Source organism: Festucalex cinctus, chromosome 9 (assembly GCF_051991245.1).
Source record: "Festucalex cinctus isolate MCC-2025b chromosome 9, RoL_Fcin_1.0, whole genome shotgun sequence".
NCBI lineage: Eukaryota > Metazoa > Chordata > Actinopteri > Syngnathiformes > Syngnathidae > Festucalex > Festucalex cinctus.
This window is the reverse complement of record NC_135419.1, coordinates 17782645-17800270: the sequence shown is the minus strand read 5'-3', so window position 1 is coordinate 17800270 and position 17626 is coordinate 17782645. Positions and strand designations below refer to the sequence as shown.

At 39.2% G+C, this 17626-nt stretch overlaps 1 protein-coding gene across 2 annotated transcripts in view; it reads right to left on the bottom strand.

The window, feature by feature from the left end:
• slit3 (slit homolog 3 (Drosophila)) overlaps positions 1-17626 on the bottom strand; it is a 275614-nt gene that overhangs the window by 17087 nt on the left and 240901 nt on the right. For both annotated transcript variants that reach the window (XM_077532803.1, XM_077532804.1), the window contains 5 exons: positions 12145-12284; positions 7698-7791; positions 7289-7426; positions 5533-5773; positions 2410-2540 (listed from right to left, as the gene is read on the bottom strand). In XM_077532803.1, the coding sequence (XP_077388929.1) occupies positions 2410-2540; positions 5533-5773; positions 7289-7426; positions 7698-7791; positions 12145-12284 (744 nt within the window). The remainder of the gene's footprint in view (positions 1-2409; positions 2541-5532; positions 5774-7288; positions 7427-7697; positions 7792-12144; positions 12285-17626) is intronic.

Sequence of the window (17626 nt, the reverse complement as noted above, 5' to 3'; positions counted from 1 at the left end):
CCAGTGTACTCATCACATGTTCTACAAATATGACCTCCCTCTGGAAAAGTTTGTCTTCCAGCGAAAACACTGCATTGGTTTTGATAAGTATTTGATAAGAATTACACAAGCACATATGAGGCAGTCAAACAATCAACAAAGGAACAAGCATGAATGTTTTATGACGCCTTCTGGTTAAAGTCTGAGTGAAAAATGCGCAGTTGGTCAAAACGAGCATTTTTGTTGTTAAGGTTAAGGTACAATCGTGGCTTGGGCAAGAGAAACAAAACATTCCCGGCGGCCTTCGGTGGTTTCCAAAAAGTGTCGGATTATATAAAAAAGTTTGACTAGACAGCTCACTTGATTTTGTTTTCGGTGTTTGGTTTCACATCTTTGTTTTGTGAAAGGCTGCATGATTAGCAGTGCTTAAAAATCAATTGTTGACATCTCTCTGGCTGATTTTTATCGTCTATGCCTGCTAATCATTGGGAATCAACTCGACAGTCTCAACTTGAACTTGACATTGGGAATACAACCAAAGACCGCTGTTCTTTTCAGGAGGGACTCGCTCTCCAAGTGTGCATTTTTTTCATCTTTCATCCATCACCTCCTCTCCCCTTGAAGTTAGCTGAACTTCTCCAAAACTGTTTCAGTCCAAAACTACTTCAGACTATTTTTTCTTTTGTTTTATTTTTTACTGTTTATGTTCCAGTCACCTTAGTAAGTGTTATCTTGGATTATCATCTCCTTTACCGCAATTTACTACAGAATATCAAATTCTATGAAAATGTCAATGCACCTTTTATATGATATCCAAAGGCTTAAGGTGGGCTAACACACTTGAATGAGCTTTCTTGTACGGACCGTTTGAAGTCTCACCTCCAAAGACTTTTGTTGCCTTACTCTCGGGTCCGCGACCGTCTCGTCGGGATTACATTGGAATTTTGGGGAGTTGGGTGTTTGTTTATAAAGGGGAAGCGCCCCGATATGGATCTGTGAGTCTGCATGCGCGCTGGGAAGAATCACTTTGTGGATTAGTATGCTCGGCCGAATCAGCAAGCTACTAAAAAAAGTCCACAAAGTCAAAGTCCAATTGAAATTGTAACCTTGAGTGTACGAGTTATGACTTTTTATAATCTTACAGTGTGGAGTGCTGTACAGTGCGGTTATTGCTGAAAATAACTGCAAAATTTTCACTTTTCCTCTTATTTCCAACAATATTTGTCACTTTAAAGTAGCACTAAGGAACTTTTCAACCTTAAAATATTTTGACAACTCCTTTGATGAAACGACTTAAAAATAGTTGAATGGTACGTACCTTTGCCATGTCCTGAGTAGGTCTGTATCATATTTTTTTTTACTGGCAATAAGTAACTTTGCGGAGGATGGTAGGCACACTGCCACAGAATAAATCTAATGTGCTGATTGCTTTATGGCAAACATCACTTCCCCCTTTCTCCATTCATTACAAAGACGGAAGTCAAATTGAATGTCGATGCACGATTACTGCTTTCCGGGCAGAAGCTGCAAAGCAACTGAAAAGTTTTGTCTGAGGAGACGATAAAGAAAAAAGAAAAAGGGACGCTACCCGGATAAAAGGACAGTCAGGGATCTACATTGGCACTTGTTGTCATGGGAAATGTGGTCTTCTTTCAGGCATTACAATCCCGCTTTTCTCCATATGGCCCTGCCATAATCAACGTAAACTGAAAGTTCCTTAGTGTTGCTTTAAAGAATAAATCAAAGTATTGTACCTAAATGTAAAACACTGAAATATATACTAAATTGAAATGTTAAATTGAAATATAAATCTAAGAAATATCCAAATACAAATCTTAAGTTTAAATGTGAATTATATACTTAAAGATAAGGTTCATTTCAATATAAATGTGACGACTAATTGTTAGATATATTTTGAACTATAAATCTTAATTTTCACGTTAAACTTGACTCATATCGTTTAACCGGCACAACTTCGATTTAATTACGGATTACTACTAGATCCATTCCTGCCATGACAGTGTGCAGTTAGCTAGCTAGCTAAGGCTACGCCCCAAAAATGAACCTTCCCTAGATGCCACAATTTACAAAACAGATTGGTGTTTTTGTTTTTGGGTTTCTACATGCAAGGGAGTGAGGCCGCGGACGAGCCCATCACCGGTCCGCCGGTTGAGAGGAGTGCAGGAAACCTGTTAGCTTGCGAGTTAGCTGGTGGCTAGCACCTGTCACTACATTGAAGAAAGAGGGATAAATTACAGCTACAGGATTGATTTTCATGGCTCAATCATAGGTTTGCTTGTTGTTCCAGAGCGGAAACAATGGCTAGGTAGCCTCATTTCACATACTTATAATTTGATCTAATTTGGCAAATTTGGTTGTTACAATACTTTCCTTTGCGGTACGTCAAATTTACAAGATTGAGCGTCCTACCTGTACACTGTAGTGGGAGGATAGCTGGCCATGTCATAGATGAGTCTTATGTGCCCTTGGTAGAGTTCTACAGCCAGCGGGTCGTGATCCTCCTTATACAACAAAATACCGTTGTCTTTGTCGGTGGCCACCTGAGGGGGAGACACCACAACACGATTTACACATCATTCCGGGACCCTCATGCATTATTCTGTCAGCGCCGCGCACAAATTCTGCCACGTGTGACAGGACCAACCGCTCGATAATGTACGGCCACTCAGATAATTTGGGTCAATAATGGTTCAGTGTGCACAAATAGAATAAAACACTCCAAATTACACGGTTGCCTAGCAGACAAAAAGCAGCGGAGACCTCCCACACAAGAGATAACAAGTGTGCCTCTCTAATCTCTGGACATGCTCTCATGAGAATTTGGGTGGAAATTGGGGGAAAAGTTAACCCTTTAGGAAGCTCACTGGGCTTTATACTGCATGATTTCACTTGGCTCATCAGTGAAGACAACAAACACGAATACTGTGGTGCCTTAAAAGATGCTAGTGACAGGAAAAACTTTGTCATGTATGTTAATTAAAACCGTTTGATATTTAATATTTGGGGTGGGCATAAAACCAGGCCCCTTTTTTTATGGCTCTAATTTAATTTTTTAATTATGTCCGGGAAGGAACTGGAATTGGTTGTATTTTTTGTGTACAGAACCCCCTCCCAGTTTTTTTTCTAGCAAATTTGCCACCTTATGTTGGAAATATTAAAAAAATCCTTGTAAATTTGTAAGTTTTTTTTTGTTTGTTTTTTTGCAAATTTGCAACTTTATAATGACGCAAATATTTATTTATTTTTCTTGTAAATTTGTGAGTTTTCTCACAAATTTGCCACTTTATAATGTCACAACTATAAAACAAATTTCTTGTAAATTTGTGCGTTTTTTTCTTGCACATTTGCAACTTTCTAATGTCACAAATGTTTTTTTTCTTGTAAATTTGTAGTGTTTTTTTCTCGCTAATTTGCCACTTTATTAATTAATTTATTTCTTATTAATGTTGCAAATATTTAAAAAAATGTCAAATTGTGAGTTTTTTTTTTTTGTGCAAATTTGCAACGTTATAAAGTCGTAAATATAAAATTTTTTCTCCTAACTTTTTTAGTTTTCTCACAAATTTGCCACTTTATAATGTCGCAACTATAAAAAAAATTATTGTAAATTTGTGAGTTATTTTCCTCGCAAATTTTCCACTTTATAATGTCGCAAATATTAATTTTTTTTCATAAATTTGTGAGGTTTTTTTTCTCGAAAATTTGGCACTTGGTCGCAAATATTCAGGTTTTTCTCGTAAATTTATGAATATTTTTTCTTGCAAATTTGCCACTTTATAATGTCACAAATATTCAAAATTTTTGTTGTAAATTCGCGAGTATTTCTCAGAATATTACACCCTTCTCTAAAAAAATATATACTGTATTTATATGTGGCCCTAATACGCCGTCTTACAGCCAGTCACATAAAATACACAGTGAGAAAATGTAACAAGACGAATACGGAGAAAAACAATGACCTAAAATCCACGGCACACTAGGTTTCGGGCAAATGGGGCAGCCGCGGCCGCCGGGAACATCGTACTGAAGCAGCCTAACAGGTGGCCATGTGGCTGCGGGGGGGGGCAAACACTTAACACTGCAGCTTTACCGTGGAACTCGGCCAAGTTCACAGCTGCTAACAAGCTGCTGGAAAGGAGACAGAGAGAGAGAAAAGATAGAGATATGAACAAAGGTTGGATGATAACGAGAAAAAGAGTGAGAGAACGTGTTAAAAGGGAACAAGTAGAAAGTGATTTATGAAGGGCTGTCAATGCACTTTCCTTTTTTTTCGGCCTTCCCTCTCGCAATGGAGGACTTTTGGTGCGGATTTAACAGCTTTGGCATTGAAAAGTGAAAAGCTGCTGGCGGGAAGGTGGGAGCACACATTCACGTTCGCACAGGTGTTAAACATAAGTGTTCCACTTTTATGCTTTCTGCATGATCTTGCGTCTTCAAAAAAAAAAAAAAAAAAAAGGCAGCAAGAAAATACGCCTCAATTGGGATTCGACTTTCACATGTCCAGAACAGTCCAGAGTGGAAATGGGAGTGCAAAGTGTGTGTATGAGCATGTGTGTGCGTGTGTATGTGAGCACAGCAGGTCTTGGATGCAGCATGTTGCAGATGTTGTTTCAATTTCAGAGTTTCAAAGCTACATTTGGTATTTTGCACGTTGCACAACTTATTCCTCGTCTTATGTTTCTTTCTCACGGACACCAATTCAGTTTAGGGTGCAATGTGACCTGTAGTTTCATCATCATCCAGACAAGACTTGAAAAAAACAAAACAATATGTATTTAAAAATTACAAATGAAGTAATAAAGGCCAGTAGTAAAGTAATATTGAATTCTAATTAAAACAATTTTGAAACGTAAACGTTTATTGAAATTTGAACCGTAACAAAACATGACAGTTACATTTGAGTACATGTAATTTATTCATTAAAAAACAACAACATCTTTTTAATAATTAGATATAATGTCAGTGCAGTAGACAAATAACTCATAAAAATAAAAATAAATTAAGGCCAGCATAAGAAGATTTTTCATTTATTTATTTTTTTAAAGAAATGTATATTTTTTCTGATTTTTTTTTTGGTAACAAAGGTCGATTATTAGATACATTTAAAGTATTCTAAATTTTAATAAAAAAAAAATAAATCTGCGATCCTAGTGAGAATTAGTGTTTTGAAGCATGAATGAATGAACGAATGTCAAATAAAGCAATCACAATATAAAAAAAATAATAATAATTCTTAAAATAGTAATAGTAATTTCAAAATTATTAAAAACACAATTACATGTAAAAAAGTTGTAATTCATGTTTTTTTAATTACTGCTAAAACAAATTAAAAATAAAGTTTTGTACAAAACCCTTCATGAATTTTTGAAGTTTGACCATGACCTCACACACATTACCTTTACAAAGGAAATTTTTCTCCACTGAGGTAAATAAACATTCATGTTTAAAACTATAATAAAAACATACAATATAATAACAGCGTATTCATTATAATTTAAAAAAAAAAAAAAAAAAGAACAAATGCAAGCATACCTGGAACGAAATGTGAACATTTGGGCGTAGCTTTGCGCCCGGAAGCTCCACGTACGCCTCTCGCCCCAGGAAGTGGACGGTGGCCATCTTGTCGCATTTGTTGCCGTAGAAACCGGGCATGCAGCGGCAGACGGGCTCGTCGGCCACCAGCAGGCACTGGGCGCCATTTTGGCACTCGCTCTGGTCGCACGGGCTGGTCTGCAGCAAGATCATCGGCGGGGGATTCTCGCAGAACAAGCCGCTGGAAGGACGAGGATGTTGTGAAACTTCAGTTTTGGAAATTCAACTTTGACATCTTAATCTTGTGATACAATGATTGTGTTATAAGATTTCACAGCTACAATCCTCTTTCCCAGGAAGATTTGATAAATTCATTATATTATGGTTAAGTACATTTTTTGTTAAGTACAGAATTTCCAATTCAATCCTTTCCAGTTCAATTATTTGAAACTAACAATGCACATATATTTCTTTTCAACAGCTAGGCAGTCATGCATGTAATATTAATGTTACACACATTATAATAATTTGACAGCATTTTAATAAATGTCATATAAATATTTCACATTTCTTAGCTGAATGTACATTTTTATTTTTGTGATCAAAAAGTTGTTGAAATGACATGTTACTGTTTGTTTAATTCATTCCGTGACCACTCTCTTCCCCCATTGAAATGAATGGAATTTCATTTAACTCATTCGCTCCCAGCCATTTTCACAAAAGCAATCCCCTTCGCTCCTGGCTGTATTACTGGATTTTGACTGATTTTGCAAGGCCCACAGAATATTGTGTTCTATTTCTATAAAAACATGGAAACTACCAAAAGAAAGATTAGAGTCTCTTCTTTCATAGGGGAAAAAAAAGTATATTTGTATCTGTTTCCGTTTTGCAGCAATTAGCATTAGAATATAGCTAAGTTTCAGCATTATTCACAAATCTATTTAGAAATGTGAGTAAATGAGCTTTTTTCAACATGGCCCTGGTTGATCTCTTATACTCTGCTGCCACCTGCTGGCTGTTTGTCTAATAACTACCATTTCTTCAACCGTTCTTTGCAGTTGAGGGCTGCATCAAAGCCTTCTGTATACTGTAGCATAAAAAGAGCATTAAAGAAAAAACTACGTATAAATACGTCTTTGGGACACTTAAAACATTTAAAATAGAACATATTTATACGTTTTTGGGAGCAAATTAGTTAATTTGTATCAGCACATCTCACAACTACCGTGCGGGACTCAGTAAACTGCAGTACTATCATTGTTTTTTTTTGCAGAGGATAAGGAATATGTGCCCTCGAGTATTGTTATATTGACGTCTGCACGTTGCTACACTCTCTTCAAGTATCTGCTGCTTCTTTCTACCACTGCCACATAGATGCTAGCCCGTCTTTATAGCCTTTTGCTTTATGTATTAGAATTAAGATAGCTTTGATTTTAAGACAAAGTTATGTGGTTGATCTAAAAACAACAGTATCTGCCAAATTGCTGCTATTTCGTCAAGTGATTGCAGTTCACTGCTAAAAAAACAAAAAACAAAACACTCCTGATGTTAAGATCCACATGTTCCTCGACAAGTTTCCTCCTAAAAAATTTCACAAGCCTGCTTTTGTCCTGTAATTAATATACTGCATCTGTCACATGCACACAATCGGCACGTAAAGGCAGTCAAGTGGCTCCATGGCCATCTGTATCTCCTCCAGGTGTGTGTTTGTGTGTGTGCGTAGCTTCCATCTCTGTAAATCGGTTGCGGCTCTCACCTGAAGCCCTCCTTGCAGACGCACGTGTAGCCGTTGACGGCGTCCACGCACTCGGCGCCGTGTTGACACTTGTTCTCCAGGCAGTCGTCGTAGTCCTGCTCGCAAAAATGGCCCACGTAGCCCGGCAAACATTCGCACCTGTGCAAATATGGACGTCATCATTACTGAGTGTCATAATTTCGTCTCCGTTTTAAACGTCAAACGGGCTTAGTGTGAAATCTGGGCCTGTTTGTCAATATGCTAATAGAAACCTATTTGGCTATTTCCCCACATATCATCCCACGAACGCCTCAAGGGAGTTACTTCAATTTCTTTTCCGACTTTGACTCAAGGATGAAGCGATGGGATATTTTTGGATGATCAAAGGTGACCTTTTTAACAGCTTTCTGATTTGCCCGCCGTTATTCACCTGTAACTGCGCCCGACGTGGACGCACTTGGAATCGTGCTCGCAGGGGTCGAAACCAGGGAGACAGGGATCCAGCACCTCCTCGCAAAGGTCACCTGGTGAGGGAGAAATATGACCTCATCTTGGTGCCGATGCAAAAAAATAAAAATAATACGGCATAGACAAACATTTGCGATGCGATGTGAGGGATTAAGGCCGATCCGTCTGAGCTTTACAACATCTGCTAACATAAAAGCGGGGCATAAATCACAGAGGAGACATTAATAGACAGGAAAAAAGGGTGGGAAAAAGGTCGAATTTATGCGCCTCTATCTGGGTCCGACACCATTAAAACTCTCGTCTTCATTCTGTGCCTGCTTTAATCTAATCCTGACGCCCTCCCCTAACTCCCACCATGTCTGTCTCCACCAGCCTTTTTCCCAAGACCTTTATAGCCTCACTGGTAAATTACACTCTGGAATCAGACGGAAACAACAGAAAAAAAAATGCCATTTTGTATTATTAACATGAATCCAAGTCAGGCTGTTTGACGGAGTTAGAAATGTGTATTAACAGCGGCGTCTTGACAAAATAAGTAAGAGAGCAAAACCCAAAGTGTTCATCTTTTCATACATAATTCATATTTAGTGCTTAGCTTCCCTGAGCTTTATTACAGTCACCAAAAACTCGCATACTCAGCCAATAGATAGCCACTAAATAACAATGAACTACAAATGCATTGAAGAGCCCTGCAATAAATCTTAGAAAAGTTGTGAACCACATTTTTCGTGACAAAATGTCAGAACAAAATTACACCGGGACCAAAAAGCTGCAGGAAGTTCAGCCTGGATCTTCACAGTCCCATTGGGATCTTGCTCACTAAGTATAATGGCCCTCATGACCTTTCCCGTAAAGCCCCACTTTCAAGTTGTCCACCTCACAAACTAGATGCTGATCTTCACGTGTTTGACATCTCTGGAAGGACTTAACTCTCGTTGACCATATGACCTTTTCCAACGTGGTGACATCACCACTAAAAGACTGACATTTGTTTTGTTGAGCATGTCCGCTTTACACGAGAGGCGGGGAGGTGCTCTGACAGTATGAGAAGCTAAAGTTAGCATAACTTGATGGTAAGACTGTGGTGTGGTCTAACTCGCATACAAATTTGTATTGTGTTCCTGTCATAGGAATGGAACTCTCTTGAACAAGGACCCCTTGTAGATTGGTTATTGGCGGTGTTCCACAAGGCTCTTTACAAGGTCCATATTTTTTATTTTTTTTTTATTTTTACAGAGTAATCCAAATTACAACTGAAATTTACCAGATCCACTCGAATGGATCGTATCATGGAAAGATACATTAGATAGATACAGGTGAGATGAGGTTTTGTACCTTGCATGGCGGTTTAAGATTACGAGGTCACGTGTTTTTCATACACATTCCCTCTAATTTAGTCGCAGTTTGCTATCTCTCTTCATATATTCGTCCTCAGCTATTCTCTAAAAAACTGATTAATGTTTTGTAATCGTGAGCCTGGAACTGATCATTTCTGTTTCCATTATGTCCTACGGGAAAACCGCTTTCACAATCGACCAGCATCACTTGTAGGCATATTTGCCTTGAGGGTTCCTTTGCGATGTAAAAGCTCCGTTGGTTGGGCCGGAGAAGCCTGAGTGAGTAAGCGAACTCTTAAAGTGACACCTGATGATTGGACCACAGGCCACTGAACCACGGGCCAACTCTGTGTGTGCGTAAAAAAAGGTGGCTGGCAGCATGAGAGGCTTCTGCATGCCAACAAATGTTAATGACACGATGTGTGGGTCTTGAATGAGTTCCAGTATCATAGGAGAGTGTGTATATGAATGTGTGTGTACTTTAGAGGACAGTGTCAAGCTAACAAAGGAAAAAAAAAAACAACTTAACTCCTTAGTCAGCAGCTGGCACGGCTCGACTCTGCCTCCCACTTTCAGCACCTCTCTCACACATCTTTCCTCCTCACTTTATCAACCCCTTTCTTGACCTCTTTTCATTCGATGACATTTTTATGTTTTCTCCTCGCACGCACACACACGCGCACTCCCTCCCCCTCTTCTCCCGGCCCGAACTTCCTTCCAGGAGCAGCGTCGGGGTCACAGCGGAGCGGCTGTCCATTACGGACTCACCAGCCGGCAAAAAAGTGGAAATAGCCATTTTTGCGCGAGTAAGCAGTTGTGCGGCGACTCTCAGGGGGGAACAGTCCAAGTGACCGAAAAGTCACTCGCTTACTTTGGTCACATTTCCACCAAGCATGTACATTTCTATTAGGTTCACACTACACACTATGCTGGGGAAGGGGATATCCTGAAATGGCTTGTGTTTTCTCATATAGGGTGAATACACTCAAGAGTGACTGCACTGTTCAGTCCGTCCGTCCGTCCGTCCGTCCGTCCATCCATCCATCCATCCATCCATCCATCCATCCATCCATCTTCTCGACCGCATATTCCTCACAAGGGTCACGGGGGTGCTGGAGCCTATCTCAGCTGGCTTTGGGCAGTAGGTGGGGCTACACCCTGAACTGGTTGCCAGCCAATCATAGGGCACACAGAGACAAACAACCACCCACATACACAAGTACACCTAAGGACAATTTGGAGAGCCCAATTAACCTGCCATGCATGTCTTTGGAATGTGGGAGGAGACCGGAGTACCCGGAGAAGACCCACGCAGGCACGGGGAGATCACGCAAACTCCACCCAGGAAGGCCGGAGCCTGGACTCGAACCCGAGTCAGTACTGGGAGGCGGACATGCTAGCCAGTTCCCCACCGTGCCGCGCCACACTGTTCAGTATGTATGTCAATAATAGACTGTTTTGTTACATGAGATGCAAAAGTGAATTAGTTGTTGACCGAAATATAATAGTGAGTGTTACAAAAAAAAAAACAATTTGAATGGGAAAAATTTTTTTTATTTAAAAGATGTGAATTCCTCGAGTCAAACTGAATTTTAAATGTATGCCACATGTCAAATTAATTCAAATTGAAATATGTTCGAACATAGTCGCAAATACGTTCAAACGCTCGCAAATACATTCAAACATACTCTCAAATATGTTCGAACATATTTCAATATGTTCGAATATACTCGCAAATATGTTTGAACATAGTCTCAAATACGTTCGACCATATTCGCAAATACGTTCGAACATACTCGCAAATATGTTCTAACAGTCGCAAATACGTTCGAACATACTCGCAAATATGTTCGAACATGGAATAGTGAATTAGTTGTTGACCGAAATATAATAGTGAGTGTTACAAAAAAAAAAAAACAATTTGAATGGGAAAATATTTTTTTTTATTTAAAAGATGTGAATGCCTCGAGTCAAACTGAATTTTAAATGTATGCCAGATTTCAAATTAATTCAAATCTATGTGAAATGACGACAAAAAAGTAATTGAATCACACCCACTTGAACTGAAACGCACCATACTGAATCGTAATCACACCAAACTGAATTGTTCCACTTTCAAATCGGACCGTGCTTGAATCGATTCGTGAGGCATAACGCCTTGAAGTGGTCATCAACGTTGACAATTCCAAAGTGACATCGCGAGCCAAAATGGCGGTTTATGCCGCATTTGAGGAGGGTTTGAAGTTGGATTTAGCATACTTGGAGTGTCCCAGTTTCGCCTTCCAAGTGTTCGAGGAAAATGTAAACAACTGATTCTGACTAATTTTTTTTGTGTTCTGGGCCATCGATCCATCCATTTTCTGAACTGCTTGCTCCTCACAAGGGTCACGGGGGTGCTGGAGCCTATCCCAGCAGGCTATGGGCAGCAGGCAGGGTACACCCTGAACTGGTTGCCAGCCAATCGCGGGGCACACAGAGACGAACGACCAACCACGCACACAAGCGCACCTAGGGACAATTTGGAGAGCCCAATTAACCTGCCATGCATGTCTTTGGAATGTGGGAGGAGACCGGAGAACCTGGAGAAGACTGGTGTTCTGGTTAAAAAAGTCACAATGTGTCATGTGAACATATATCTTGTCTTTACATTGCCTTGAACACTTTTAAGGTCAGAACTGACACAAGCCGAGTGGGATAAATCCGATGTCCTACTTTCCTTTAATGCAGCATTGACGCTCTCCGCTCATTGAAATGGTGGACTTTGGATCATTGTAATTTGAATTGTGAGGATTATTTTGATTAGAAAATGTGATAAAATGATGTTAGACTACTATAACAGTATGCCTGGTTTGCCAGGTTTCGTAAATTGGGGAGGGAAAGCATTCATAACAAGCCACCAACGTGTGTCAAGATGTCTTAATAACCAAAATCGAGACATTTCAAAAACGGGTCTTAAGACACAACTTAAGATGACTTGAGACACTTTGATGGCTGGGAATGTATCGCGCAAGATAATCATCACTTGGGAGACATCAGGCAATTGAAGAGGATAGGTTGACACATCACTCGTACCCGTGTAGTTGGGCGGACAGACACACGTGTAGTTGTTGACGCCGTCGACGCAGGTGGCGTTGTTCTCGCAGTCGTTGTCTTCGCAGTCGTCCGGGTTCACCTCGCACCGTTGGCCCTCGAAGCCCGGCGGGCACACGCAGCTGCGCAGCAAAATTCTTATTAGATTGGACTTAATTGAGTCATGTTGTATGCTTGAAATAAAAACCAGTCACTGCCCTGGAGTCAAACAAAACATATGGTCACAAACAAGCAGGACAACGCAATTTGATCCAATACGAAAACTGCAGGTTTTACATATCCCGTAAAGATTGCAATTTCATACACAAGCCTTTCCGGAAAGATGTCATTGTTATTTGGGTGCAGAAGTGCTGAAAGTTGTTTTATTGATCATCATGCGGTCGCGCCTTTTCTTGGCAAAAGGCTTTTTGATTCATATTCATTGAAATGAATCAATAGCTATTGTGTTATTTATCATTCCTTTAACCGTATATAACCTCTCTATTTTGTTACGTCAGAAATATAAGCCCAAAGTAAACTGATCAATCAAATCGTTTATTTAACCGTATATAACCTCGTTATTTCATTAGTAAGTATAAGCCTAAAGTAAACTGATCAAATTATTTATCCATATATCAACTTGCTATTTCGTTAATGTCATAAATACAAAGTAAAGTGACCAATCAAATCCTTTATTTAACCGTATATAACCTCGCTATTTCATTAACTCATTTACTCCCAATAACGTATAAATACGTTTTTTAATGTTCTAAGTGTCCCAAAGACGTATTTATACGTTTTTTTTTTTTTTTTTGGTTTTTTTTTTTGTGCTAGAGCATACAGAAGGCTTTGATGCAGCCTCTCAACTGCAAAGAACGGTTGCAGAAATGGTAGTTATTACACAAACGGCTAGCAGGTGGAAGCAGAGCAAAGGAGATCAATCAGGGCCATGTAGAAAAAAAGCTCAATGACTTACAATTTTAAATAGATTTGTGAAATCTGATGAAACTTAGCTCTCTTCTCTGCTAATTGCTCCAAAACGCAAACAGATAGAAACATACTTTTTTTCCCTGATGAAAGAAGAGACTTTAATCTTTCTTTTGATAGGTTCCATGCTTTTATGGCCATAAAACACAATATTCTGTGGGCCTTGCAAAATCTGTCAAAATCCAGTAAAACAGCCGGGAGCGAACGGGACTGCCTCTGTGAAAATGACTGGGAGTGAATGAGTTAATAAGTATGAGCCCAAACCAACCGAATTATTTATCCGTATATAACCTCACAATTTCGTTAATGTCAAAAGTAGAAGCCCAAAGTAAATGGACCAATCAAAGCACAAGATCAATGTGCGATTCTAATTGGTTGCCACGGCTGTTGTGCCCCGCCCCCTCAAGGAGCCGTTGTCTTCCATGACGCCCGCATCCTCCTCCTCCTACCTGCTTTCTTCGAACATCTTCACCTTCATTTCACCCGCCTCACTTTTCCCTCTTGATGGCTGCAACTTGTATTCCACCCCCTTCTATCTCACACACTTTTAATCCCCTCACACACGCACACACATTTTCTTGACCACAGCTGCACTCAGCAGCTCGCCCACCCTCTTCACTCGCCATCCTTGCATTTGTCTCTCACACTTCATCAAGTCGACTTACTTTTTTTTTTTTTTTTTTTTTTATTGGATGAAAAGGACTTTTACAAGCAAGGTCATCCCCGACGAGTGAGTGGCACTTCACAACCCGCAACCCACACACGCACACGCCGCCTTTCGACGATAAAGATGCTTCCCGCGTGCTGCTGCTGTACTCGCACCTGCTCATTTTTCACCCATTTTCACTTTTTTTTTTTTAAAAGGCGTTCTCTCCCACTCACCACTTTCTCATGAAACTTTCTTCTTCTCCAGCATCTAACATGGTGATTACGTTTGCAACGCGAGCAGAGCTTGACAGTTTAAAGTCGATGTAAGAGCAGCGAGATTGTTTTCAACTCATAAGATAACATTTCAAACGATTTACGGTGGAAAAAATTAGGGTTCGATACCACTTTTTCTTCAGACCGTACGAGTACTCAACTCTAGTTGTCACCGATACGATAATTGATACCACTAGTACTATTCACAAATAAAATAAAATCCCAATGTAGCATTTTCCCTTAAATTGCATAAAATTAATAATTAATAATTTGTCATTTCTTGTGATAGTAAAAGGGCCGATGTCACCCATCCCTACTTTAGACAGTTTATAGTTCACTAGGGTTGAAATTCTGAAATACAAATTATTACGGAAGCGTAGAGCTGCCAATGTGGAGTAAACATATTTGGCTGGCGAGTATGTTCGAACGTACTCGCAAATATGTTCGAACATACTTGCAAATATGTTCGAAAATACTTGCAAATATGTTCTAACATACTCGCAAATACGTTTGAACATACTCGCAAATACGTTTGAACATACAAATATGTTTGAAAATACTTGCAAATATGTTCTAACATACTCGCAAATACGTTTGAACATACAAATATGTTCGAACATGCTCGCAAATATGTTCGAATATACTCACAAATATGTTCAAACGTACTTGTAGGCTACATGCTACAAAGTTAGCATACCTTCCCGTAATGCCACGGGGTATTATTTGCGTATGCGCGAGTGAAAAGAAAACCCCATTTTTTTTAGGATTTGGGCCACATTACCAATTCATTTGAAAATTCAGTCGACAAAAAACATGAAAAACAAACATGACGCACCAAAATCATGCACGGCAGACATAATAAATCGTAAAAGTTATGAATAAACACTGTTTTTTGTCTACTTAATTTTCTAATGAATTGGTAATGTGGCCCAAATGCCTAAAAAATTGGGTTTTGTTTTCACTTGCGGATGCGCAAATAATACCCTGTGGCATTATGGGAAGGTATGCTAACTTTATAGCATGTAGCCTACAAGTATGTTCGAACATATTTGCGAGTATGTTCGAACATATTTCAATACGTTCGAACATATTTGTGACTATGTTCGAACATATTTGCGAGTATGTTCGAACATACTCCCCAGCCAAAAATGTTTACTCCACATTGGCAGCTCTACGCTTCAGTAAATTATAATTACAAATAAACATGGTTAATTGTTACTTAAAAACTAACTTTTACGGTTACGGTGTGACCCTGGATTATGTTAAGATGTTTTGCTTATTATTTTTTTTATTAAATATGAACATAAATGACTGAACAGTATATATGAGTAAGGATCTGGCATGAAATTGAACCTGTAAGAACAATTCCTCTCCTACACCAGAAGAGAGGAGGTGAATAAAAGATTATTTACGGCACACTAAAAGCGAGAGTTATCGTAGAAAAGTAAGAACATTGAGAAACAACACCTGTAATCCAATCCCAGTGCCGATATTTTAAAACGACTAGATCTGCCCGCGGAGTTGCACATCTAATTGGACTTATCGAATATCCCCCGAAGGATTATAAAACATGTCAGAATGTCAACGAGGTCGGCGTCCACCTGAGCTGCTTATCAACATCTGTAAAAGGCTAAAAAAGGAGCCAGGGTATCATTAGCGCCCGGGACGGCTAAAGGCCACATGCATATTGAAACCTTTCAAAGGCCAAAGGGCCTCGCCGAGAAGACACTTGTCTTCTTTCTTGTATGTCACATGTGTGTCGCACATGGGGACATGAGAGAGAGAGAGAGAGAGAGAGAGAGAGAGAGATTTTTTTTAAAATTATAATTAGTTTTTATTTAATTTTGAGTTTTGATTTATTTATTTCATTTTCAGAGCATATAAAAAATGCATTGTTTTAGTTTAGTTTGTATTAGTTTTAATATTAGTTTTTTTTATTCCTTGTGTGCAAGATTTTTTAAAAATATAATGCAAAGTATTGTGTAGTACAAATTCAACAACGGTATTTTTAAATTAACCACGTATAAAACCTTTTGCTTTTGCAGTTGTTGAGGTAAGTAGATTTTCAGTTTCTCACTTCCATGTTCCTTCTACACTCGTACAGCTTACATTAGGGATAGACCAATTATTGGCCGGACTGATATACATGATCGGTATTTTGACAAATATGGGAATGAGCCTTTTGTAAACATCTGGCGGCCGATAAAAGATCAATTTAAAACTGTTATCCTTCAGGAAACTATTCACATTTTCAGTTAACTTTATGTAAGAGATCCCGTGCACTAAATTTATTTAACGGAACTTTATAAAAATAAGATAAGACATTTCAACAAGGGAAAAAAAACAACTACTGTTTTCCCCTTTTTCCCCAAAACGAATAACAGCTTTTATATTGTTTATTGGTCTACTTGATAACTAATAATTGGTATTGGTCCATCTCTTGTTTAGATTCTGATTCTTTGTTGCTCTTATACTGGCAACGTGACAAGAGCCATCTTTGTGGAATTTTCTAAAAACACGGAATAATGATGAAAGTTGTCAGCCAATCAGAGAAGTGGTTTCCCCGAGTAAAAGATGAAACAAAAGGGCTAATAAGAACATTGAGAAATAATGAAGTCATCGTGTTTTACTCTTTTGAAGTTCACAGATTTTCTATAGAAAATTTCCAAAAAAGGCCAGTTTTTTTTTTTTTTTTCAACAAATAAAACTTGAGCAATTTTTTAAATTCTTGGTGCATTGTGCTCAGGTTGATGTGGCATTTTGTCAAATCTTGTCACGTAGGTATACTTCTTCTTTCCAGACTTGTTCAGTTGAGATTTGTTGTTTTTGTTCTAGTGAGAGTTCACCGTTGCATAGTAAGGATTTGGTTCCCTTTTTTTGTTCCGAGTGACATCTCATCTCCTGTTGTTTCTCCGTCCATCCATCTTAGTTGGTTGTCGTTTTGGCTCTCATGCGACTGTGCAGGTGTCCCTAATGAAGTGTCCAGCGACGGTGCATTCCGCGGCAATGTTGCAAAGCCATCAAGTGCACCTCCTCGGAAAATATGTAGATTAATGACCGCTGGATTGTGTTACACATCCGCTAAAAATGCCAAAACTGCCGCGGCCATAAGAACGTTATCCCCACATTTGATTTACACGCGATCTTTAAAAAAAACTTTTTACGTTTCCATTCTCCAAGTTAGTGACCGGCGATGCTTGCTGCCAGTTGAAGCCTTTTGTTTGGTCGTTGATACAAGCCAGGGCGGGCTGCTGTTGCGCTCACGTTACCTTCGACGGATTTACCGGCAAAAAAAAAAGAGAATAAAGGCGGTGACGTCAGCAGCAAGTGATAAATAACCGATTGGAAAGGCGGCGTTACGTCAAAACGTTCAAGGCGGGCTGACTGATGATGACGGCTGTCAGAAGTCGGTTTTGTTTTTGACACGTTTGAGGTCAGAGAGCGGCTCAATCGAAGCTTTTATCATCTGTTGCTTCAGCCCCGCCCACCTTCCACTCACAGACAATAAACACAAGGTCAAAGTTGGCGTCTTGAATAATGCACTGTTAAAAGAGGCCAAATGTATCAGAATATTATT